This window comes from Melanerpes formicivorus, unplaced genomic scaffold (assembly GCF_026170545.1).
Source record: "Melanerpes formicivorus ecotype bairdi unplaced genomic scaffold, bMelFor1.0.p_v2 SCAF_74, whole genome shotgun sequence".
Lineage (NCBI taxonomy): Eukaryota > Metazoa > Chordata > Aves > Piciformes > Picidae > Melanerpes > Melanerpes formicivorus.
The window spans coordinates 2786348-2812848 of record NW_027142426.1 but is presented as its reverse complement, the minus strand read 5'-3'; the positions used below and the strand labels follow the sequence as shown (position 1 = coordinate 2812848).

General features: G+C 43.5%; 2 protein-coding genes across 3 annotated transcripts in view; one reads left to right on the top strand and one right to left on the bottom strand.

Annotated features, from left to right (window-relative positions):
• KBTBD12 (kelch repeat and BTB domain containing 12) overlaps window positions 1–26501 on the top strand; it is a 50797-nt gene that overhangs the window by 569 nt on the left and 23727 nt on the right. Inside the window, exons 2-4 of the mRNA XM_068163785.1 lie at window positions 15392–16520; window positions 17672–17942; window positions 21370–21520. Of these exons, the coding sequence (XP_068019886.1) occupies window positions 15451–16520; window positions 17672–17942; window positions 21370–21520 (1492 nt within the window). The 5' untranslated portion in view covers window positions 15392–15450. The remainder of the gene's footprint in view (window positions 1–15391; window positions 16521–17671; window positions 17943–21369; window positions 21521–26501) is intronic.
• Window positions 1–26501, bottom strand: part of MGLL (monoglyceride lipase) — a 130861-nt gene that overhangs the window by 81622 nt on the left and 22738 nt on the right. The gene's annotated exons all lie outside the window — the stretch shown is intronic.

Here is a 26501-nt window from a genome sequence, read left to right as displayed (position 1 = left end):
TTGCATCTTTTCCCATCTCTACTGATCTAAAAGGAGGAAAAAAAAATGCTCTCCTATCAGCCCATTCCTTCTGTCTGATTAACTGGCAGCTATCGCAGGTCTTTCTTTGTGCTATTGCAGTTTCACTTCCAGAGGGAAGAAAAACCTGATGGGGGCTGAGCTCCTGGATTGTGGCACTACTGCAAACCCCCTCAGGTTTCTGTTAATACAAAAGGTCTGGCAGTACCTCCTTAATCAGGCTGTCTCTTCGTTGGAAATCAGCAGATATTTTGCCTAAAAGCATCTGGCAGTGCAGGGTAATTCAGCAATAACTGCTACTCGGGGGGTCAGGAGGGAAACCCCAGAAGACAGACTGTGGGTGCAGATGGAAGCACTGGTGAGGAGCTGACTTTAGGGGCTTGCATTTGCCTTTTTTTTTTTTCAATAACAAAATCGCCTGAATTCAATGGAGGCTCTTTCATGTAAAAGGCAGGAAGGCCTACAAATTAAGCAACATCTAGCTGCTAATGTGTGAAACTGCAATTTGCATACATCATGGCAGCTGCTGAGTGGGTCCTTATTACCTCCGCTGGAGTGTTAATTTAGCTGCAACTTTCTCATTTATTTAAATGAAGCAGCAGCGGGGGGCTGGCATGCCACATTATCTGTCAGGCAACCTGGGAATCAGGTCGACGGGGCCAGGGAGAGCTTTCAATTTAGAGGGAATGCAGGGGTGCTGCCCCCCGGACCGATGGTCACAGGCAAGCTCACAACTGCCCTTGGTTTGCTCGAAAGGTCAACACTCACCCTAAGAAAATAAATAAATAAATCAAATGATTGTTATATTTGGACTGACATAAGAGAATAGGTAATAGGATTAAACTGGAAATCTCTGTTTCTGTTTTTCCTCTCTCTCTGTATCCAAACTGCCACTGTACATATGGATATGATAACCCAAATATCATTACTGGCCCTAACATAATACAAATAGAATAATTTCCATGTGCAGAACACCTAGTGTCATCTGGTCTTTACTCACCATCAGGGCCTGAATGCACTCCAGCTCCCTGCCCAAGCAGGGGAGTGCCAAAGCAGCCCATGAGACATGCCGGGAGGAGGGAGCAGCTGTGGCAGGGAAGCGGTGCCGGTGCTGTCGCCACTGTGGCCAGCCTGGAGGCGATTCCACACCCAGCTAGCTGATGCCAAGTGGATAAATGGACATCCCAGAACTACTCCTCTCTGGGTAGAAAAGCAAATGTGAGGTACTAGTCCCCACATCAGATGATGCCTCACTCTCCAGGGAAAGAGACTGAGGAGCCCTGGGGAATTGCTAAGCTGGGAGAAGTGGAGAGTAGTAGCCACATTGGGAATCACCCATGAACACTGAGTCAGGCAGGATGCTGTCCTTTCCCCCATTACAGTCTTGTGCTGCTGTTTAGTGACACAGCTATGTAAAACTCTCTCTGTTTCAGCAGAGAGTGAGAGCACAGAACTGCTGAACTACAGCAAGAGTGATGGAGGACATGAGTTTAGATCAGCACATAGGTTGCAGTGTTTCAGTGGTATCAAAAGAAAAAAATGCATCCTGATATCATCCACAGTCTAACTGAACTGATGTAGGTCTCTTCTGAAGCTGAGCAGTAACTCTGTGGCTTGTGGGTCTGCTCAGTGCAGGCTGTGGTGTAGCTTCACCTATTGACAACTGGCATGCACCTGCTCATCAGGTTTTCTGCTTTCAGATAAAGTGGGGCTGTTGGTCAATAGCCTGCTGAATATGAGCCAACAGTGTGCTCAGGTGGCCAAGAGGGCCAACAGCATCCTGGCTCATATCAGAAGTAGTGTGGCCAGCAGGACCACAGAAGTCATCATTCCCCTGTACCTGGCACTGGTGAGGCCACACATGAAATACTATTTTCAGTTCTGGGTCCTTGACCTGGTTTTGCTGGGACAGAATCCTAGACCAGCTGTGGCCTGCAGGTTGTTAGCAGTTTAGTTTCAGTCAGATCAGCTGCCCTGAGTTGTCTCTCAGGTGTTAGCTCTGGCCATAAACATTATGCTCAGTATAAAAGAGGAAGCTGCTCTTTTTTTCTCCTTCTTCCCATTGCTGCAGGGGCTTGCTTATCATCTTGTTCCTGAGGACTGGTTTCCTATTTGCTGGGATATTTGCTGGGCTGAGTATGACTTTACATGTTTTATATTAGTATTGCTGTTGGTTTAGCTGTTTCTTCCTGTTGCTGCAGGAGCTTGCTTATCATCCTGTTCCTGAGGACTGGTTTCCTATTTGCTGGGATGCTCGCTGGGCTGTGGAATGGGTTGTCCAGGGAGGTGGTCGAGGCCCCGTCCCTGGAGGTGTTTAAGCCCAGGCTGGATGAGGCTCTGGCCAGCCTGATCTAGTGTGGGGTGTCCCTGCCCATGGCAGGGGGGTTGGAACTAGATGATCCTTGTGGTCTCTTCCAACCCTGAATGATACTACGATACTATGATATTAGCATTGCTGTTAGTTTAGCTGTTTCATTAATACTTTTTTCATTTCAGTCCAGGGGTGTCCTCTCCTTTTACCAAGCCCCCTATCTGCAGGGGAGGAGTCATCAGTTGGTAGAAGAATTGCTGTAGTTTAGTTCTGGGTACGGGCTGGATGTGGACAGTCCCTCACTGCAAGAAAGACATTGAGATGCTGGAGTGTATCCAAAGAGGAGCAACAAAGCAGGCACAAGGTCTAGAGCACAAATCTTACAAGGAGCAGCTAAAGGAGCTGGGGTTGCTCAGCCTGGAGAAAAAGAGACTCAGGGCAGACCTTCTCACTCTTTACAACTCACTGAAAGTAGTTTGTACCAAAATAGTCCTTTCTCTCAAGTAACAAGTGATAGGACAAGAGGAAATGGCCTTAAATTGTGCCTGAGAAGGTTTAGATTGGGTGTTAGGGAAAAAATCTCTTCACTGAGAGGGCTGTCAGGCATTGGGACAGGCTGTCTAGGGAAGCAGTGGAGTCACTGTATCTGGAGGCGTTCAAAAACGTGTAGTGATGCAGTTTAGTGATAACTTGGCGGTGCTGGGCTAACGGTTGCTCTTGATAATCTTAAAGGTCTTTTCCAACCTAATCAGTTCTATGTTTTTAAATGTTGTGTAGCTGCTCCCAGAGTCTGTTTTCAGAAAAACACAGCCTTGGAAACTGGTCAGAATTTCTCCTGGGAAGAGAGGGCTTGGGGTGGCTTTTTTTTGCAATCATTGACTCTAGCAGTTGAGATTTTTGAAGGGAATATCTCTTTGCACCCAACAGCAGAATGTGCTGTGTGACTGGTGCCTCACAGAAATGGTTCTAAAACATTAAATTCAACACACTTCGTAAAGTGATACACAGTCACATAAAATGTGTCTCCTCTGTCTCCCACGCCTACTTCTTATCATTGTTTTGAAATAAACTGTTAGAAGATCACCCATTTGTTGTGTTCCCACAGACACTCTTCCCTTTGCCATCAAATTCAGGAAGTTCAGCAGAAACTTTTGTCTTTGTCCACTCCTCAGCCGTTCATTTTTGTAATTAAAGTTACCATGACAACAGATAATGATATCAGAACGAAAGGGCTCTGACTTAATTACATGAGGAAGGTGAAAGCAGGCTTGGCTTACAGCAGAGAAAGCTTTTAATTCTATCAAAAATATCAGGGGCCTGATTCACTGTTGTTACTCCATTTCTGTAATTGCAAAGTTCTGTTAAAAGCTGCCCAGTGGTTGCCCTGCTGCTAGACAGGGCATCCCAGTTAATTTGGGGGGAAAGCAGATTTAGCATTTCATGAATTACAGAAAGGAATTTGTCCTAAAAGCATTTGTGTTTTTATGAAACAGAGTCATTGTGTGCATTTTCTTCAGCTCATTCCCATATAAAGGTAACGTGATTATGGTGGAGGATATATACATAAACCCCTTTACATAAGCACCCCACATTAACCATCACTATACTATAAATTGTTCTATGTAACAAAAAAAAAACCTCAAGGCAGTTTAGGGGATGTGGTCCAGTTTTTTATCACAGCTGTGGCATTTCATCAGTTAACTGTTCTGCCTTTGCTTCTGTGGATATTTGAATTTCTAAGATAAAGCTGAAGGGCAGATCCTGCCTCTCCAACCTGATCTCTTTCTATGATCAGGTGACCTGCCTGGTGGATGTGGGGAGGCCTGTGGATGTGGTCTACCTGGACTTCAGCAAGGCCTTTGACACCGTCCCCCACAGCAAACTGCTGGCTAAGCTGTCAGCTCGTGGATTGGACCATTACACTCTGTGCTGGGTTAGGAACTGGCTGGAGGGCCGGGCCCAGAGAGTGGCAGTGAACAGTGCCGCATCCAGCTGGCGACCAGTCAGTTGTGGTGTTCCCCAGGGATCAGTGCTGGGCCCTGTGCTCTTCAACATCTTCATCGATGATCTGGATGAAGGGGTAGAGTCAGTCATCAGCAAGTTTGCAGATGACACAAAGTTAGGGGCAGATGTTAGTCAGTTAGAGGGTAGAAAGGCTCTGCAGAGGGACCTCGACTGACTGGACAGATGGGCAGAGTCCAATGGGATGGCATTCAACAAGTCCAAGTGCCGAGTGCTGCACTTTGGCTACGGCAATCCCATGCAGAGCTACAGGCTGGGGTCGGAGTGGCTGAGAGGGACCTGGGGGTGCTGATCGACAGCCACCTGAATATGAGCCAGCAGTGTGCCCAGGTGGCCAGGAGGGCCAATAGCATCCTGGCCTGCATTAGGAATAGTGTGGCCAGCAGGAGCAGGGAGGTCATAGTGCCCCTGTACTCTGCTTTGGTTAGGCTACACCTTGAGTACTGTGTCCAGTTCTGGGCCCCTCAGTTTAAGAAGGACATCGAAACACTTGAGCGTGTCCAGAGAAGGGCAACGAGGCTGGTGAGAGGCCTTGAACACAAGCCCTATGAGGAGAGGCTGAGGGAGCTGGGATTGTTTAGCCTGGAGAAGAGGAGGGTCAGGGGTGACCTGATTGCCCTCTATAACTACCTGAAGGGTGGTTGTAGCCAGGAAGGGGTTGGCCTCTTCTCCCAGGCAACCAGCACCAGAACAAGGGGACACTGTCTCAAGCTGCGCCAGGGGAGGTTTAGACTCGAGGTGAGGAGGAAGTTCTTCACCGAGCGAGTCATTGGTCATTGGAACGGGTTGCCCAGGGAGGTGGTTGAGTCATCGACCCTGGAGGCGTTCAAGGGGAGATTGGACGTGGCACTTGGTGCCATGGTCTAGTCATGGGGTCTGTGTTGATAGGTTGGACTCGATGATCCTCAGGGTCCTTTCCAACCTAAGCGATACTGTGAACAACCTGGGAGTGCAGACACTACATATTTTTGTAACCTGTTGGATTTTATGATAAGCAAATTTGGATTATTGCTTCCTGGTTTTGTTCACAAATGATAGGAACTGTGCTTTTAAAAGGATACAACTTAATCTTCCCACAAAAACCAAACTGCTCTTAAAAGTTGAACATTCCTGAGCATTCCCTGGATGGCTTTGATGAAGACTCTGTGATAAAACCATCAGACTAAAAATCTAGATAAGGAAACACATTTCATTTTCAACTTTCTTAGAAGCTATTATGCTCAATCAACCAATTAGTACAGTGAATAAATAAATCAATGCCATTTTAAAAGGAGCACTCTGAAAACTCCTTAATGTCTTCCTCAACTAAAAGTATAGGCTCAACATCAGTCAATTTTATAACCCTAAATTTTGCCTAATCTCTTTTTTTCCATGTTGCTTAAACATATGGAGATATAAATAGTGTATTATGGCCTTTTTTAGTGCCCTTTAATTTGCAGAGTACAAGATCTGTAGCTGATGTAAATCAGTGCAGCCTCACTCTTCTGGACCAATTTAGTGGGTCTGTTTCTAATTTACATCAACACAAACAAGAAGATAGTCAGGCCTTATGCCTGATTAAAATATACAGATAACACTTATATTCTGTCAGGAAGCCTTATTTATTGCACAACTTCAGCTCTTGGCAGTCTATCAAGGGCAGGAGAAACAGTCTGTGGAAATGCCTGTTAAGATTGTGGCCTTGGTTTTGACTTGGGGATGGTCAACTAACAGCAGCATCTTTTCTGGTTTGGCATCAAGACCTCAGTGGTAGGTGGGAGTCATCTTGATCGGCATTGCCTATGCTGGAACTGCTCAAGCCATCCAGACAACTGTGACACAGATGGCAAGGTCTGGGGGGGCACACATAATTCTTCAGGTGGGCCACTAACCCAACCAGTGGCTGTGCCATCCCACAGAGGAGCTTGCTGTGTTTTATTGGTGAGTCTGGCAGGCAGAGGCCAGGAGCACATGGGCAGAGGCAAGGAGAGAAGCACCAGTGCCAGTCAGTTGTGTCCTAATGTGTCCCTAGGCATGACATTAAAGCAGCTCCTTGCCCCAGCCAGGAGCACAGTATGGGCTATTTATAGTCCTGGCACCTCACTGCCCACCAGAAGCCCTGTGCTGCTGTATGAGATCTCCGTTTCCCTCTCCCACACGCTCTCACAGACACCCTCCGCTCCCGGCATTGAAAAGGTACAGTTAATTCCTTTCCTCAGTCAGAACAGGAAAGAGCAAGGAGTTTGGTGCTGAGACAGATGGGCAAGGTGGAAATGCCAGGGCCAGGATTGTTTGGGTTGATGGGTGCATGGGAAATTTGTGGGTAAGGAGACTTGAATATATGTCTTGGGGAACCCTTAAAGATGCTGGAGAGAGAGAGACTGTAGATGGTGATAGAGGGTCAGCTGCAAGGGAAATGTTTTGGGAGGACAAATGGTTGGTGACAAACCTGAAACCTTTACAGTTCCTTACCTTGCCTATTGTCCAGTTCATAAAGGATGGGAATGCCCAAACAATACCAAACTGGGGGCTGTTTGCAGGTATCTGGGGTTTGCCAGCAGTGTGGAACTAGGATCCGTCTGTGGGTGCAGAAATTCTGGTGTCTGAGGTCTGTGTGTTGGGAGCTTTGCATACCCTGCAGACATCTAGACCTGCTTCCAGTAAGGAAGCTCAAAGAAATTCCTGCTTCTTCCATCAAGGTGTCTGTATGTGTCTGGACTTATACTTGCTATCAAGAGGAAGAACCTTTTTCATATGAGGGTTCAGCAGGGATTGCAGATTTAGTAGGTGTCAAATACATGTGTCAGTGCAGGGGCCATTTTGGAGGTGTTGCTGTGTTGTTGCTATGGTTTGCTATGGATTTTCATTCACGTGGACATACCCAGATACTTGCTTGGTAATGACTGCAATCAAAACTAGAGAAGTATATGGAAAGGCTAGATTTGAACAGTAATTAATGGAAGGCTGACATCAAGTTATAAAGGTTTACAACTTGCAGTTTATTTTAGCTCACTGCTGAGTGGCAAGGGTATAAAGCTTCGGCATACTAGCATTTCCTCACCCAACAGATACACACTTCAGAGTTTTATGACAATATTAGCAATAAGAGCTCACAATCTTTTCTGTGGTAAAAATACAAGCAGAATCTAGTTTGCACCAAGCTATTAAATTGTTTTTAATTGTCATACATTCCAGTTTCTACTGTATGTGCGTTCCAGAAAGTCTCTCTTATAACTTGCCAGTATGTTTAGATAAATGCAAGAAGAAAAGGCTCTAAGACCTTTACTAGACTGCTTAAAGAGCTACTGAAATACATCTTAGAAATACATTTTCCCTCTGCTGGCATCTGCCATTAGATATGTAAAAATGAGTGCATCTTCCTTCTGTGAATGAGCACTTTGCCATTTCAATTAGTTTTGATATGTAAGGAAGATGATCTGCACATGTGAACTGTAAAAGGAAAGGGCTCTGGCTGTATATATTTAGCTTCTATTCTTCTCATGCAATTACTGCACACAATTGGCCCAGGCTGGGATTTGTTTATAGGCATTTGTTTGTGAACAGAGCCATATCCATTTCCTACTTAAATCATGGGATTCTTTTGACTGACTTCTCTGAGCTTTGAATTGGAGTAAGATTAAGGTCAGGTGAAGGCATATTTGAAAAGATGGCCCACAGGGTATTTCATTTGCAGCTGCTTTGATTTTTTTTTCCCCTGAATCTATAACAGTTTAAAGAAAAAAAAAAAAAGGCAAGCTTAGTATTTACTGAGATAGGATCAATATTAATCCAGTCCTGCACCTAGGCCTCTGTCTTGGCAGTAAACGGAGCTCAAACTGTCAAATCTTTCCAGAATCAGAAACTACCCAAAGGCTTTGAAAACTGATCAAAGCATCTTCTGGTCTCCAATGGTCAATTGTGCTCCCAAACACGGTTTCCAAAGCTGTGCAGACTGCTTAAATTCTCCCTGTTAGATGTCAACCTTCTCCTGGCCCAAAGGGCCCTGTTGAGTCTCATTTTATTTTTAGTTTAAGAGCAAAGAAATTAGAAAACAAATAAGCTATTGCAGAAAGGATAGGCTGTGTCTGGAGCAGTCTAAGTGGAGCTGACTGCGGTCTTTGCTGGTGGGTGGGATGCTAAGAGCAGCAGGGATGCAGTGATGCACATGGGAACCCAACACTGCCACAACTGTCTACATCTATAGTAGCAGTTTGTAGGGCAGCAGCCTGTCTTTCTGCACCAACAGCCTCCTTTTACAACACTTGCAGACTGTAACTGGCTAAGAAAGCTCCCATGAACTTGCCTAGCAGCCCATGTCTCTGCAGGAGCTGGCCCATGCTTGGGTATCATGAGACCTCAGACTGCCTTGACCCAGGCGCTTCAGTATTTGATGGCATGTGAAAATAAACAGGGAGCCACAGGGACTGAGGGAGGAAAATAGTTACAATCTCTCTTGTAGTTAAATTTCATGGTGAGCATAAGTAGGACTTGAACTTTTAACTTAATTACATGCCTTTCAACATCTGAAGATCCTAAATCTCTAACTAGAAACTGCTAGAGTACAGAAAACTTCAGAAAAGATGCTCCAGTAGTTATGGTGATACTTGACACTCATCCAAACACTAAATGCCTAATGTAGCAGGGAGTAATTTATCATAGGCACTTACCTCTGTGCCCTCCCAAAACATATAGACATAAATTACACAGAATCACAGACTCTTAGGGGTTGGAAGGGACCTCAAAAGATCATCTAGTCCAACCACCCTGCCACAGCAGGATCACCTAGAGCAGGTCACATATCCAGGAATGTTTTGAATGTCTCCAGTGAAAGAGACTCCACAACCTCCTTGGGCATCCTGTTCCAGTGCTCTTTCACCCTTAACAATGAAATGTTTCCTGAAAAGAACTGGATGTTCTCCTATGTAATGCTCTTCCATGGGTTTCTGTATTGATCTGGATGAAACAGATGAAACTAATTCCAAGAAATAATGTTTAAGTCAAGCAGAAAAGTGTTCCCTGAAACTGAAAGTGACGTTTTCAGAGCAGTTCTCTGAGCACAGACTAGAAATGCTTCCCAGGCTGACCACCAGTAACTATTTGAGTCTGCTTTTTCAGCCAGTTGGGCATTTAACTCATGCTGATTTTGTTAGTTAGTTGATTTCATCATAATTTGTTTCTGCTGCTATCATGTAGGACCATATAAATAATGTCACTCAGGACAAAGTATCTAATATTTCTCCTATTATCCCTAAAAAAACCAACCAGATAAGAAAATCAGACTGACACAATTTGTTCTTGCTAAATAGATGCTGTAGCTGCTTTTATCAGCTTATTACCCTCTAAATTCTTATGATTTAATCCTGTAATAATCTCTTCCAGCATCTTTGCAGGTATCAGAATTAAGAGACTAGTTCCTATTATCCTATGGATACAGGAACATCTATAATTCCCTGGAAGCCTCCTTTTTTTCCCTGTATCTTCTAGTTCTTGTTACATCTTTTCCTTACATCGTTTAGCATTATTATTTGCCCTTCTCAAGCACTGTGGGATCTTTAGCACCATTTAAAATCTTGGTCTTAAATGCCAGCACAGCCTTCATAATTAAACCTCGAGATTATAACATTATTATCTTCTGGGTACTGATTTCTGCCTCGTTGTGGCTGTCAGCCAAATGTCATAATGCATACAATTAACAGATTTGCTTCCCAGCTTACTGATAACAAAAGAAGCACAAATAATTCATAGGCAGAGGCACTGGTTCTTTGATGTGACTGAACTCTGATCCTTTCAGCACCTGAAGGGAGGCAGGCTGAAGACAGGGCAGCCTCATTAAGGCAGAGAAGAAACAAAAATAAAACCAAGCAGAGGAGGAAGAGGAGGATGCAGGAGGTGCCCCCTGCGCCGCAGCCCGCTGCCCCATGCTGGGTGCTGTGACCTCTTCTGGGCCAGGTCTCACTGCTCCCACCCTCCCACCACGGTGCAGGAAAGAGAAGATTCCTTGGGACTGGGGGAAAAGACAAGAAAATTCTATGTCCCAGACAAAAATACAGACAAAATAACGTGTCTAATTACAAGGTAGAATTTTTTTTCTCCCCCCAGAGGTTACAGGAAATTCCTGATGAGATCCTTCCATCTGGTTTGCAGTCCTTTTGCACTGGGGCAGTTCAAAGAGGCTGCAGTGTAACTGAGAATTGAGGACAGCATTTATTTATAGTTTGATAACCTCATAAAAGCTGTAGAGCTGAGCTCACAGCAGTGCACTTATTTATGTTTGGAACTGCTCTTGCAGCACCCTACTGCCTTGCAAAACGTGTGCTGAAGCTCCTGTAGCATAGAATTATAAATGACTCTTCATAAGGTCTGTGACACAAAGGCAAGAAAAAAGTGAAATTAGAATAACAAAACAGCTGATAGAAAAATTAAAGTAGCAGCCAGAATTGGAGGAAAATGAGCAGTCTGGCTCTGAAATAAAGTAACATCAAATGAAGATTTGCACCTGAATCCATTTTTCACAATAGAAGAAGGAAAAAAATCTAAGAACTCTGAATAAGGCAATAAAATGACTCTTATTTCAGCTCCTGGTGACATTACAAAGAATTTGAGCCTTGCACTGGAGGTTTTATAATGACAGCCCAGCCTCTGGCACAATCTCAGTAGTGTCTCACTGCAAATTATATTTGTATCACATTTATCCTTTCTTTTAATACCAATGTTCCATCTTTTTTCCCCCCTGTAACCCAGAGGGGAAGGCAAAGCAGCACCATTTCATTATTACCCTTTAATAGTCTTCCTGGTGATATAAAGGAGAATATTAATATCCTTCCAATGACCTCACCTAAACAGTGCTAAAAGCCAGGAGGGGAGTGACAAGTTTGTAGCTAATGCACAGGGGTGAATTTCTGACATTAATGAAAGGATTTCACCCCTGGGTTTCAATCCTGTTTCCTTTTTAGCCTTTTAGATTCAGTCTCCTCAGCTGTAGGATGGAGAAAATAGACCTTCACACAAGTCAGCAGAATAGTTTTATTGAGTGCAGTCAGGAGCTTGGTGTGCTATCAGACAGAAAGCATGTTCTTACATGAAAAGGCAAATACTGTGGTGTTGAAAGTGTAAGGTGGTAACCAAGCACTGCCTGTAACTCTGTCTGGCAAAGCAGCATTGCTCTGCAGAGCTCTATGAGGTGGGTGAAGAGGTGGTTGGAGTGTTGCAAGGAATCCTGCCTTCAAGCTGAAGACTTCTTGAACAATTCAGCCCAAGTATGAAGTGATAGTTGGGTATGAACCAGTCCCAGAAGAGGGAAGGCCACACCTCCTACAGCTCACAGGTTGTATGTAGCTTTACTGCAGCTCCAGAGGAGGATTCCCAGCACCAAACTACCATCTTTGTAGGCAGCAGAGAAGACCACCCCACGCTGGGTGCAGATGAGCAGTGCCCTTTGTCATCTGAGTAGTGGGTGCAGGATGATTTGAGCCTAAGTAATACATAAATGGTCCAGACTGCCCTGTGCTTTAAGGTTCCTGTTGTTGCCATCTTAATGATGAGAGAGAGGAGAAAACATCTGCGAGCACCTTGTGACAGATATCGTCATCACTGCTAAACAAACACATACAATTCACCAGTTGACTGAACAGTGTAATCAAAGACAATGTGTTGCTCTTCAGAAAGCCAAATTAACAGTGAAAGAAAACTTAAAGACGACCAGCAAAGGAAGTGAAATCATAACTCAGTTCTACACACTGCTTCTTCCTGATGTGCAGAAAAGTCTGGTAGAGATGATGGTAATGCTTAATCATCTCACTTGTTCTTCACATTAAAAATGCATACTCTGTCCATTATGGAAAAGCTGGAGGATGTGTGAGGCTCTGACATCATAAAAGAGAAAGGAGAGAAATTGATCACTTTGAAGGAAAAGCCCTGGTTAGTCAGATTGCTAAAGAGAATTGGGGTCTTATGGGAAGTTATTAGCACTCTCATCTAGCTGCAGAGTGAAAAACATGGATAAAGACACTACAGCTCATCTGTCTTAAGATGCATGTGCTCATAAGAGCGCACATGGAGAGCGGCCAGGCGGAGAGGGACCTGGGGATACTGGCTGATAGTAGGCTGAACATGAGCCTGCAGTGTGCCCAGGTGGCCAAGAGGGCCAATGGCATCCTGGCCTGTATCAAGAACAGTGTGGCCAGCAGGAGCAGGGAGGTCATTCTGTCCCTGTACACTGCACTGGTTAGGCCACACCTTGAGTCCTGTGTCCAGTTCTGGGCCCCTCAATTTAGGAAAGATGTTGAGTTGCTGGAATGTGTCCAGAGAAGGGCAACGAAGCTGGGGAGGGGTTTGGAACACAAGCCCTATAAGGAGAGGCTGAGGGAGCTGGGGTTGCTTAGCCTGGAGAAGAGGAGGCTCAGGGCCCTTCAGGCTACCTGAAGGGAGGTTGTAGACGGGTGGGGGCTGGTCTCTTCTCCCAGGCAACCAGCACCAGAACAAGAGGACACAGTCTCAAGCTGCACCAGGGGAGGTTTAGGCTGGAGGTTAGGAAGAAGTTCTACACAGGCAGAGTGATTGGCCATTGGAATGGGCTGCCCCGGGAGGTGGTGGAGTCACCATCACTGGAGGTGTTCAGGAGGGGACTTGATAGGGTGCTTGGTTGCCTGGATTAGTTGATTAGGTGGTGTTGGATGATGGGTTGGACTCGATCTTGAAGGTCTCTTCAACCTGGTTTATTCTATTCTAATATGTAATCTTTGAGATACAGTGTGGTTCCCATACCAAAATGCAGTGAAGATCAAATATTGCAAGGTGATTAAAACAGAATGAAGGGAAAAGAACAAACTGGCCATCTAATTATCATGTAGGATTAAAAAAAGAGAAGAATTTCTCATTAAAGGTTTCTATGACTGTAAAGACTGCTCCAGAGGCAGTCAATGCAGGATTAAGATCTAGGTTTTCACTTCAAGGTAGCAAGTTTTCTGGATTTTGGAAATACCATTGCTTTATTTCTTGTTCTAAACTTTCTGCCTTTGATGTTTAAAAGTATCACAAGAGGAGCTCAGAGCTTAGTCCACAGTCAGACTGTATAGTTGATGTTTTGTCTTCCAAATCAACTATTAAAATCTGATAATAACCCAGATTAATTTCTCCCATGTTTTGCTTCTAGTTCCAGATTTGGAATATGGAAAGAATTGATCAACTCAAGGAAACTCTAGACTTCAAGCATGCCTAGACTTTAATTTAGCACTCAAAGTGAGGAACCTATGTAATTTGCTAAAGCACAGTGATGACCACTTCCAAAAAATAACTGAACAGCTAAAATTGTAGGTCTGAGATTGATGACAAAGCTGCAGATTTCCCTTTCACCTGGGAACTACCTATTCATTTAAAAAAGCCATCTATCTAGATCTGTAGAGAAACCTGGACTGGTTGTGAAAATACCTTTAGGTGAATGTAATGGAATTTAACACACTCATTTTTAATACTGATGTATGTTTTCTAATGAAACTAAGACTGCTCTGTGCTTTCTGGAGCTGAGAAAACCACTTCAATCTGTCATACAAGAACCTGATCCTGCAAATATTTAAGCTGGAGAGGAATGTTACTCATTTGGATAGACTCATTAAGCAATTCATAGCATGTTTACAATGTGTCTTAAGCGTGCTTGTACTACAGCTTCAGGACTTGTCTGTGTATTGGTGATTCATGATGTGAGTCCTTAATGCATTTCCACAACAGAACTGCCTCAGTATCTCACTAGAAACAAAAGCTGTGTTAAGGATTGGCATCCCTGAAGTGATGGCTAAACACATTCTTTTTGTATTTATGGCTTTACCACTGTACCTCACAGTTGTGCATCTTGCTGGTCTGAAAGCCTGAGGGGTTCAGCAAGGCCCTCCCCCAAAGCCCAGAAGTGGGACCATCAAGTTCCTCCCATTTGCCCCATAAATAAAACTAGGAGGAGTATGTCAATAATGCAGTTTAATTAATAATCCCATTTGAGGTTACAGTAAGTGGAACCAATCCTGTGGATCCTGCTGAGAAGTGAGAGGAACAGCTGGAAGCTGGCTTCTCTTTATTAATCCTTCATTTATCCCAAACCAAACCAGTAGCAACCCTAAAAACTAGTGACCTATGCTTTGATGTGATAAAGAACCTGGCCAACCAGACCAAGTTGCTTCCTCCCAGTTTGCCACCATGCTTCAAGGGTGGAAGCTGTCTCTGATCACAACAGTCTTGATTCTCTCAGGTTGAAGTTACTGGTGAAGAGAGGTGACAATCCACTGGCAGAGCAGGGAGGCAGCAGCTTCCTAACAGCTCTGCACAGTGCTTCTGAATCAAAACTTCAGCAAATGTGTAGCCAGTTCTGTAAATTGCTGGTGAATGGGGTTGTACCTGTGGCTTTGTTTCCCACCCATTTTGCAGAGGTGTAGATCACTGTGAAAACTACAGAGAAAAGTAGGTCTAATGTTTTCCTTCTTTTTTTCCAGTCTTGTAAAACCCTTTTCTGTAGTCTCTGCTCAGGCATAATTACTAGTTTGAGAGGAGCTGTGAGCACAAACAAGGCTCCACCGTGGTGGTCTAACCTGAGGGGCTGTTGAAAACATGAGGTCCTTCCAGTGTCTAAGGAAGGACTAATGTCCCTCAGGTGCATGTGAGAGGCAAAACTAGAATAGCCAAGGGACTAAAGGCCTGACCTAGAGTTTTACAAATGTCAGTGGAAATCTTTCCCTCAAATTTAATAGGTTCTGGATCAGGATCAGAGAAAAGAGAGAGAAAGCAAATGGAAAAGACTGTTTTGAAAGGAAGTCTGTAGTTTTCTTTAACCACTAAACTTTGGAGTGAGGTTACTGAATATTGAAGGTCACTTAAATGTAAATGTAAAATTTTTATTTCTTGGAGATCTTGAGCCTGAGACCTCACCATAGTTTTACATATTCCTCCCCCCCCCCCCCCCCCCCCCCCATTATTGAGTTGTATCCCACTCTGTAGAATGACTACCTTTAGATATTAATGGCAACATTCATTTACCCAATCATTTGTTCTCATTGGACAATGTTACACTTCTACCTCTAGAAATGTTCCTGATGAAGAATTCTAAAGAGATTTAAACCCAGGAAGTTTGGAGACAAACCATGGATCATAAAGCTGAGGAGAGAAGGAGGCAGCGCCATAGTTTGATTTTACTGGAAGAAGTAAAGAGAATGAAAGAATCAACAGAGATAATTGACATTGTCCTAGTTGCAGAAGGTGAGAAATTTCCCTGCCATAAGGTGGTGCTGGCAGCCTTCAGTCCCTATTTCAAAGCCATGTTTACCTGTGGCTTGGTTGAATGCACACAAAGAGAAGTGGTGCTGTATGACATCTCGGCGGAGAGTGTGTCTGTAATACTCAATTACATGTACAGTGCAGATTTGCACCTCACTAATCAGAATGTGCAGACTGTTGCCCTTTCTGCATATTTCATGCAGATGGAAGATGTTTGCCGTATGTGTCAGAAGTACATGATGGACCATATGGATGCTTCCAACTGTGTGGGCATCTACTACTTTGCCAACCACATTGGGGCAGAAGATTTATGTGATCAAGCAAAGAAATACTTATATCAGCATTTTGCTGAAGTGAGCTTGCAGGAAGAAATATTAGAAATTGAATTCCAGCAGCTGTTGGCTCTCATAAAGTCAGACGATCTGAATATTTCCAGGGAGGAAAGCATTCTGGACCTCGTCATTAGGTGGGTCAAGCACAGCAGAAAGTCACGTTTAGAGCACCTCATTGAGCTCCTGAAGCAAGTGAGATTGGTACTGGTTAGCCCTTCTTTCCTTGTGGAAGCCCGGAAAAGGAACACGATGATCCTGTGCAGTGCGGAATGCAATGATATGTTTGAGGAAGCGCTGAAAACCATTGAACTATCCCAACGCCCTTCTCTCAGCCTGCGATACGGCATGGAGACTACCGACCTCTTGCTCTGCATCGGCAACAACTCTCTCGGCATCAGGTCAAGACACGGCAGCTACGCAGATGCCAGTTTCTGTTACGCTCCTGCGACGCGGAAAACTTACTTCATTTCCTCTCCGAAGTACGGAGAGGGTTTAGGATGCGTCTGTGCTGGTGTGGTCACTGAGAAAAATGATATTATCGTGGCAGGTGAGGCAAGCGCCGCCAAAATGTCTAGGCAAAAGACCAGGAACATCGAAATTTATAGGTGTGTACCCTCTGCCAGAAAATCCCTAATCACTATAAATAAATTAAGACTGAATAATATTTCTGGGGATAAAACCAAACCAAACCCAAAATCCCAACAGCAACAAACCCCCAAACCAACCACCAAAAAAAGCCATTAGACAAAGCATTCTTTACTTCTTTACTTGAAACTTTTCCCAAACATTCAAGAATCATAGAATTGTTAAGGTTGGAAAGGACCTCAAGGGTTACCTAGTCCCAAGCCCCCTGCCATGAGCAGGGACACCTCACGTTAGATCAGGTTGCTCAGAGCCACATCCAGCCTGACCTTAAAAAACCTCCAGGGATGAGGCTTCCACCACCTCCCTGGGCAACCTGTGCCAGTGTCTCACCTCAATTTATCTTCTTAGCAGTAAAATATATACACACCACCAAATCTTCATGCCTCCTGAGAGGAGGATTTACTCTAGTGGCACCTCTGCCTGTGTGAGCTTAATTAGATCCTACACAATGTACATGAATTTTATATTCTCAGCATTTCCCTGGGATGCTCTTTTCTTGGTCATTAGCAAGGGAAATTGAGTCAAACAAATGACCTAAGGAGTCCAGTAAGACTGAAAAAGCACACTTCACTGTTCATGTTGATGATAATGCCTCAGAGATTGAAGGGTAATGATTGATAGCTTTCAACCCTCATTTTTTTACTCATGTCTTTTTCAGATTCACCTGTTTGAAAGAAAACCAAACATTTTTCTGGATTAAAGATAAAATTAGCACTTGGCAACAGCATTTTTAAATACAGATACCTAGATGTTGAGGAAGTAAATCCTTAATGAGGCAGATGAAGTAGCCTTATTTTCAGTGGTGTTGAGCTCTCACTTTTCCCTCTAACTAGGTGGAAATTGTGATTGAGAGGCACATGCAAAAATAGGAGTTGTCTTGCCTTTATTGGGGACAGATATCTTTGAAAGGAAGCCTAGGACTCATACTAAAAATGCTTGATCTTAAAAAGATTGGACTCAATTTTTATAGTTCCTCTGTGAAGGAGAAAGCTGCTTTTTGTCATGGTACCACTGTCTGAATAAGCATTGATGATGAAGGGGGTAACATTTCAAAACAAGCCAATGGGACCTCAGTGAACCAGGGCATTTGTGACTTTGGATTTCTCTACAGATACCACCAGCGAGGAAACCAGTTTTGGCAGAGCCTGTGCACCGCTGAGTTCCGTGAACTCTACGCGTTGGGCACCATCCATAACGATCTCTATGTCATAGGAGGGCAAATGAAAGTGAAAAATCAGTATCTGGTCACAAACTGTGTGGAGAAGTATTCCGTGGAGCAAGGCACCTGGAGAAGCACAGCACCTCTTCCGCTGCCATTAGCCTGCCATGTGGTGGTGACGGTGAAAAATAAGCTCTATGTGCTGGGTGGCTGGACACCACAGGTGAAGAAATGCTCCTCTTATTTGGGTTTGTTTGTTCACTAGCAAGCAGAGCTCTGCTTGGTTTATATAAGGTGTCATTTTGTGGTACTTCTTACATAGGGAAAGGGCATCACTGGTAACAGAAGAATAAATTGTTGAGATTCCTCTGATTAAACATCTTTTGTAGAAGCACCAAACAGCCAGCTTATGCCATCCTGACTGTAAATGCCAACTTCAGGAAGGGCAGCTATTTCAGAGACACCTGCACAGTGAGAAAGAGTTTTAAAAGCATCTCCTGTGTCAACATGGATTCCATTTTAACTATCTACTGGGTTAAGCAACTTATTTTTGGGGGGGAAATCTTGAAAAAACTAGGATGATACTAAGTACTTATTTGGCACTCTTTTGTCAGGACAGGCTGTGGAAAATTCATTAGTTTCAGTCTTTCTTGTATACCATACTCTTTTGATTTTTCTAGGTGTCATTACAGTCTCAAGCTCTGCCAGGGGAGGTTTAGGCTGGATGTTAGGAAGAAATTCTTCACAGGAAGAGTGATTGGCCATTGGAATGGGCTGCCCAGGGAGGTGGTGGAGTCATCATCACTGGAGGTGTTTAGGAAGAGACTGGATGGGGTGCTTGGTGCCATGGTTTAGTTGAGTAGATGATGTTGGATGATAGGTTGGACGCAATGATCTCAAAGTTCTTTTCCAACCTGGTTAATTCTATTCTATTCTAAATAGTAGTAGTTAACTGAACCCTTAACTGAGCCTTGTCCTCAAAAAGCTTGTACACAGGTAAACTTCAGGGACAGGCTTATACCTGAAATTTAAAATCCACTTCAATGCCTCAGGAAACTAATTTCTTGGTTAACCAGAAGTCATGTATTTGATTTTTATTGTATTATGTTTTAAATGAAAAGTGAAAGCATTCTCTTGAAAACAGATTCCTTTAATTGGCTCACTTATTTATTTCAGTTGCATTGCTTGGCCATAAAAAGTTTTAACAGCAAGGTCACATTAGTTACCACATTCAGTAGCACAGGGAATATACACAACTATGTTACAAGGAAGATGGATGTTAGGAGCAGTGTCTGCTCTCTCCATTTGTTCCCAGTGTGAATGATCTTTTTAAAGAGCATAGCCCATTGTTACTTACTGCTCAGTGCAGTTTAAGTGTGAGCATTAACCTGACAATGAAATAGAACATCTATAATCCCTACTGGTGATGACAGTCTGAACATACTGCTGTCACATCTCCTTGGTTTGTGTTCTCTTGAAACAAATCACTGGTTAAAGCATTCAAAAGTGCATTCAGCAAACAAGATTTCCACCTTTTTAGGTATTTTGAGTGCAAGGCTTCCCAAAGGAGACAACAGAAATATCAGAGAGTATTTCCAGTGCTGAAACAGCTGAGCAAAGATACCTTGCTATTTAGAGAAGTTAAATATGAAAACACTTAAAGTAGAAACAATCTGTCTGTTAAAAAGCCTGAACTGAAAGATATATCACAAAGACAGATGCTGAAGTCAGACAACCAGCACTGTGTTTCTTAACAGTTCTCTAGAACTGATTGTAGGGGGGAAATGGCTTAGAAGCACACATCAGGGATATTGAGCCAAGAATGTTTTTTAAAGGAATGCAGGTATCTTAAACACCTGAAGCAGATACCTTCCAGAAGCCAAACAGTGTTATCAGTACTAATACATAGGACTCTGACATTTTATATCTATTGGCTTGAGATGAGCAGATTAACAGTAATTAATTAAACCCCATAGCTTTGTAAGATTGGTGCTTGCCTGAACAGATCAGAACATGTTAGCTAAAGCTCCAAAAACAGCTTTAAGACCATCACTGCGGAGTGCTGGATAATTCTGGTAACACACATCTCCCACACTCACCTGTCAGATGCGTTGATTGTATGTGTGGGGCTACCACAGCTGCACTCTGAAAGCAAATGACTTTGTCATGCCAGGAGTTGTCCCTGTGCTCAAGTAGCACTGAATGTTCTGTCAATCCTGAACAAATACTAATGATGTGGCATTGATAGTGCCCTAAATGCATGTGGCCATTACAGGACAGAGATAAATACATGTTCCCTGCCCACTCGGGCTTTGCAATTGAAACAAGACAAGACAAAGTCAAGCCAGGACATAAAATGACAGCTTAGGAGGGCAAGGGCTTGACTCCCAGCAGCATTGCTCTGACTCAGTATTGGTTTAGCCTCGCTGATGCCAGTGAAGTTAAAAACCCAGGTGACTCCAGTCTTGGTAGCTGGGGATTCTTAAAATGGAATAAAACATTTGGTGAGGCTGAGGGGAAGATTTCAGACTCTTGAGATGGAGAGAAAGGCTGCTGGATGTTGGTTTTTGCACAGAAATAGCACAAGGTGTCCTCTGAGGTGAAGGTTACCACCAAAATGAGGTAGGATATGAATTTGCAGCATGTCAGGTGGGGCCTGGCTGGGGCTTAGTCTGTGTTGAAAATGCAAAGCTTACCCCTCTTTTAGTGAATCAATTCATGTTCCATGCTAACCACAGAGGAAGAGCCTGGTCCTGGGCACTTACAGGGAGTAACCAAGGGGCTGTAGATTTTATTCCTACTTTGCCTTCTCCTACCTTGTATGCAACATCAGTGTTGGAAAGGTCTTTGGGGAAAGAAAAAAAACAAGCAAAGCAAGAACATACATAACACTGTCATAAGTAAACAAAGTAGTTCTCACTCTCTCTGTGTGAAACTTCTCATCCCAAAATATTTCAGGATCCTTCCTCCACAGCCTACTGCTTACATTCAGGGTGTCATATCCCAAAAACATAATCTAAGTTCTCTGCATCATATGAGACAGGCAGAGAAAGGGGGAGAAGATTAGAGAGAACAAGAGGTGTAGGAGTGTGTATAACAAGAGTATTATGGCAGCAAAGGCATAGCAGGGGGTTAGGAATTTATTATGAAAACTCTTGAAGGAGAAGTTACAGCAGTTGAATATTAGTCTGGTTAGGCTAAATGTGCAAATCACTTGAAAGTAAGTTATGTTTATGTACAGACTTGAGACTCACAGTACAGTCTGAGAAACAGTGGGAGTAATTTTCAACCTTCAGCAGGAAGAAAAAGCGCCAGAGAGATTGGTTTCCCCTCTGTAATTGTTAGGCCTTTACAGTAGCCTAGTGAAAGAGTTAGGCTCTGACAATGCCAGGCCCATGAATGGATTGCTATTACCCAAATCCTCAGCTTTGTTGCTGCAGAATATAAATGCTCTCTTATTTATCTGCCTTCTAGACCGTGCTCCCAGCCACAAGTCTGTGAAACCCCAGCGAGTATGAATCACTTCGCAGCTATAATTGATGTGTTTGTGTTATTTATCTGCTCAGTTGTCTGCTGTGATTAATTGCGTGCAGGCATGTGCAGAGGGCTCCAAATGTTGTATTATTATATGGCTGTCATATTTCATGCAGATGGATCTGCCTGACGATGAGCCGGATCGATTAAGTAACAGAACGTTTCGGTACGACCCAGGCCAAGACAAATGGACAGAAAGGGCGCCAATGAAGTACTCCAAATACCGCTTCAGCACAGCCGTAGTCAACAGCGAGATTTATGTCTTGGGTAAGAGGAAACAGATTTTTAACTGATAGTACCATGACTACTTCTTCTTTCCAGCAATTTGCTTCCTTGAAGTATCTCACCCTTTCCTACATACCGTAGGACAAAGTGTGTTGAACTAAATGGGCAGAATTTTTTCTCAAGTTGGTTTTTTCCCCCCCCACATACTTTCTTCCTTCCTTCTATTATGCAGATTAAATTCAGTGAATGCTTGGTGTTCTGGATTAATGTAACAAAGATACTTGACTTTTGAAACTATTTCTCTTTGATGTATCAGCATGTGCTACAAGTAATAATGAATTTTAAAAGGTGTCAGGTGTGAAGAGAGTTAACAGCGCTCGAGCTTGAGGTGGTTCTTAGTGAAGAAAAGGCAGGTAAAGAAGCCTTGTTAGCACCATTTCAGAGGAGAGCAGGGAAAAGCTAAGGAACATACACAGCATCGTGAAGGGATGGCATAGGAAAAAGAATCATAGAATCAACAAGGTGGGAAAAGACCTCAAAGAGCATCAAGTCCAACCTGTCACCCAAGACCTCATGCCTACTAAACCATGGCACCAAGTGCCACGTCCAATCCCCTCTTGAACGTCTCCAGGGATGGCAACTCCACCACCTCCCTGGGCAGCCCATTCCAATGACTAAACTCTCTCAGTGAAGAACTGGAGAAGTTGGATCTCCCACAAAAATCATTAGTTGTGGATTCTGATCAAATTCAATGAGCCATTCTCTTCCACTCACCTCAACACTGTGTATTTGAAAAGAAACCCAAAAGGGTTATTTTGTCAGTTTTGATTGTGCCTTTTCAGTTTTTTTGTTTCATAACAGTATTTTGACCAAAAGTTTTAATATTTGTGTGAAAGAGTTCAACAGTCTCCTACCTGCAAATCTTTTGCCCCAAATGATCCCCATCCATATCCCCAGTTCTGCAGTTTGCCTATACCATGACTCTGCACAGACCATCCCTCATGGCCCCATCTCAATCTCTGCCCAGGCCAACAGAAGGAACATCACCTGTTTCTAAACACTAGCAAACACCTCAGAAAGTGGCAAGCAAAAGATGTTTTTGAAGCAAGAGATTTCGTTTAGTTTCTGAACAGAAAATTGTGATCTATGGGAGGGAAAAGCACACGGGGAAGAAAAGCATTACAAGCACTAGGAATGATATGGGGAAAACATTCAAAGGGACATCTTAGAAGGGCAATAGGAGCTAGAAAGGTATCTGTGACACAGAGAAGGACTACACATAGGGGTCTGACTGGAAAGTTCTTAAAGAAGTGGGGAAAAGGTTCATACAGTCAATTAATCCACAGATGGGGTGCAAGTCATTCATGGCCTTCTATGCTCTTGTGGCCCTGTGGATAGTAATCAAATCAGAACCTCAGGACCTTTCAATTCCTTCTGCTTCAAATTGCTCCTGTGAACACAATAAATATGGTCTCATCAAATTAATACATTGCCTGTATAAAGAGTGTTCTGGTTTTTATAGAATCAATAAAGTTGGAAAATACCTCAGAGATCAAGTCCAACCTGTCACCCAAGACCTCATGACTAACTAAACCATGGCTTCAAGCGCCACATCCAATCCCTTCTTAAACACCTCCACGGTCAGTGACTCCACCACCTTCCTGGGCAGCACATCCCAATGGGCAATCACTCTTTCTGTGAAGAACTTTCTCCTCACCTCAAGCCTAAACTTCCCCTGGCGCAGCTTGAGTCTGTGTCCTCTTGTTCTGGTGCTGGTTGCCTGGAAAAGACCAACCCCCACCTGGCTACAGCCTCCGTTCAGGTGGTTGTAGACAGCAATAAGGTCTCCTCTGAGCTTCCTCTTCTCCAGGCTAAACAACTCCAGCTCCCTCAGCCTCTCCTCGTAGGACTTGTGCTCCAGAGCTCTCCCCAGCCTCATTGCCCTTCTTTGGAGACATTCAAGTGTCTCAATGTCCTTCTTAAATTGAGGGGCCCAAAACTGGACACAGTACTCAAGGTGTGGCCTAACCAGTGCTGAGTACAGGGGCAGAATGACTTCCTTGCTCCTGCTGGCCACATGAATAGAATAGACCAGGTTGGAAGAGACCTTCAAGATTATAGTTTTGTCTTGTATTTTATGTACCACAGATAAAGGATAGTTTGTTCCTGGCATGTAATGCAGAAAGCATTTTGCAGGAGGTGTATCTAAGAAAGGTGTCTTTTAAGTAGAAGAGGGAAACAGCTTTAAGCTGCATTTGATGTCTTCTGAGGAATCTTCTTTCCCTTAATTGGCTTGAGACAAGCCTATAGGCACAAGCAAGGAAAGGCTGGAAGAAGTCCATAAGGCAAAGAGTTTTGCAAGCAGAGAATAATTTCATTATTATCATAGGTTAGTGATAGAGAATGTCAGTATGCTGTTAAATAATGAGAGTGTTGGCTGCCCAGGTTCAAAGGTGCTTTAGAAATGTTGAAACTCCATGCTTTGGAAAAGGTTAAATATATATAATCATTAATACTGACACTGATGCTGTAATGGGGCAGCAGAAGCAGCTGTAGTAGCTGGGAAGAGAAAGGCTCTATTCATGCATTTCAGTAAGAAGTGCTCTGAGATCAAGACCCTGAATGCTGTGATGACACAAGAGCATCAGGGAGGGAAAAAAAAGGAGCTGCCTTGGGCTGCATATGATAAAATAAACTGAGAGTCGTCTTCACAGCAAGTGTGACACTGAGACAAGGCAAAGGAGTGGCTAATAAGGAAATCTGCATCCTCAAATTCTTGCAAAGAAAGAAACCTATCAGAGTGATTCCAGTACTGAAATGTACAGATGGGACACAAGGCATGGTATGAAATCTGAAAAGGGCCTGTTTAAATGGCAGTGGGGAATGTTCATGGTTTCACAGATCTAAAGAAACTTTTTTCTAGCATAAAAAAACCTGAAAACATCATTTTATTATGTATAGCCACCAGTGCTGCAGTATTCAGGGAGCTTGACTGTATTCATTGACTTGAATTCTTACATGCTAGCCAGTGCCAGTATTTTTTGGGGTGAGAAAATCTTTGCTAACAATTGGATCAATATGTGAACTAGAACAGCCTCTTGTTCTGTCTCCATCATTTCCTTGGTTCACACACCTTCCCACGAGCAGTCCTTATTCAGGCAGTCCTAAGGAAACCAATGCACTTAAATCCTGAGATAAACAATTAGCTGAAATGGACTCTTCACTCTTGCCACTAAGTGCTCCTAAATGTACTTAAAGGCAGCATTTGTTCTCAGTTTTGACAGTGTAGATCTGAGGTAATTTCACTGTAGTTAACAAACTAGCTTGTGATTTGTACCAAAGGTCAACTGAGATCACATGCTGCTCAGGGAGCAGATTTCTGAGAAAGATTGGGCTGTTTTCACTGTTGTGTTTCTGAGCCTGCCACTATTCTGATGCTCCACTGGCTCAAGGTGTAATTGCAGCAAGTGTAGACATGAATGAGTTACTGTCAGATACCATGAGTATCTATTGCAGGGAAGACATTTTGGTCCAGGTCTGGACTGTTTTCACAAACTTCCAATTGCCTCTTTTCACAAACCTTGTGATGACTTCAACATCCATAAATCTGTAAAATTTGGCTGAAGCAGAAGCTGAGAGGCACAGACAAAATAATGTGAACAGAGATGCAGGACGCACATGCAGTGAGGGTAATTGCATAAGTCTTGTTTCCTTAGGAAATCAAATAATATTCATAGTAATTTCTTAATTGAAAGACCAAACCTGACACTGAGCCAAAAAATGATTCATCAACAATTCCTGCCTTTGCATGTGCTGATTTAAATCCGCTTTTAACAATATGGGCGGAAATAAAGATGTGTCTGTTAAAATTGAGAGACAATGTGGTTGGTAAATGTTAACCACTATGGTCTGAAAAGTCTGAGGAGAAGATTAAAACATTTTTCCAAGACCTCATAAAATGATGAAGTAATTTCCAAATGAATTCTGTTTGGAAGGATTGATATAGCCACTGGTATTGGCATCTTAAGCTGCTGACAGAATAGGATAAACCAGGTTGGAAGAGACCTTTGAGATCATTGCGTCCAACCTATCATCTAACACCATCTAATCAACTAAACCATGCAACCAAGAGTCTCCTCCTAAACACCTCCAATGATGGCAACTCCACCACCTCCCCGGGCGGCCCATTCCAACGGCCAATCACTCTCTCTGTGAAGAGCTTCTTCCTAACATCTAAGCCTCCCCTGGCACAGCTTGAGACTGTGTCCTCTTGTTCTGGTGCTCGTTGCTTGGGAGAGGAGACCATCTTCCACCTGTCTACAACCTCCCTTCAGATAGTTGTAGAGAGCAAGAAGGTCTCCCCTGAGCCTCCTCTTCTCCAGGCTCAAACACACATGGTCACGTCTCCAGCTGCAAACTCACACTTGCCAACTTAATTAAAACCTCACATTAAAAAAGCTACGTTCCACAGTCTATTCATGGTGACAAGTTCTTGTTACCTCGTGAGTTCTCAGGCTGTTGGGCTGTGAGGTGGGTACAGTTTTCCTTTGCAAACAATTGTGATAGTAACCCCAGCTGGGAAACGGGCAAATCATGGCATTGAAAGGAAGACAGTGAAAGCATTCTTAATCTGGCTGATGTTGTACTTGATCATACAGATGACATTCAGGAGAGAATGGGAATGGAAGGAGTGGAGGTTGATGCTGACAGACCAAAGAATAGCAACTGTCATGAGGATGGTAAAACCATTGCAGGCTGTTCAAAGCTCTGGATCCCTCAGGCATCACCCTGTTTCACAAGGAATGTGGAGCACTGTGGGTGTCTAGAAAGATGCTGTCAAGAGTGATTTGTGCAAAAAGACACATTTTGAAGAGTATCACAACCCATAGGCTGTCCTCATGTTGTGACATCTGAAACATCTATGCTCAGGCATAATGACTAAGCTTGTGTGCTACAGATGAGAGACTTTTGTGGAGGCTCTACCATTGCCATTTCTACCCCTCCTCACACCAAATGCCCCCCC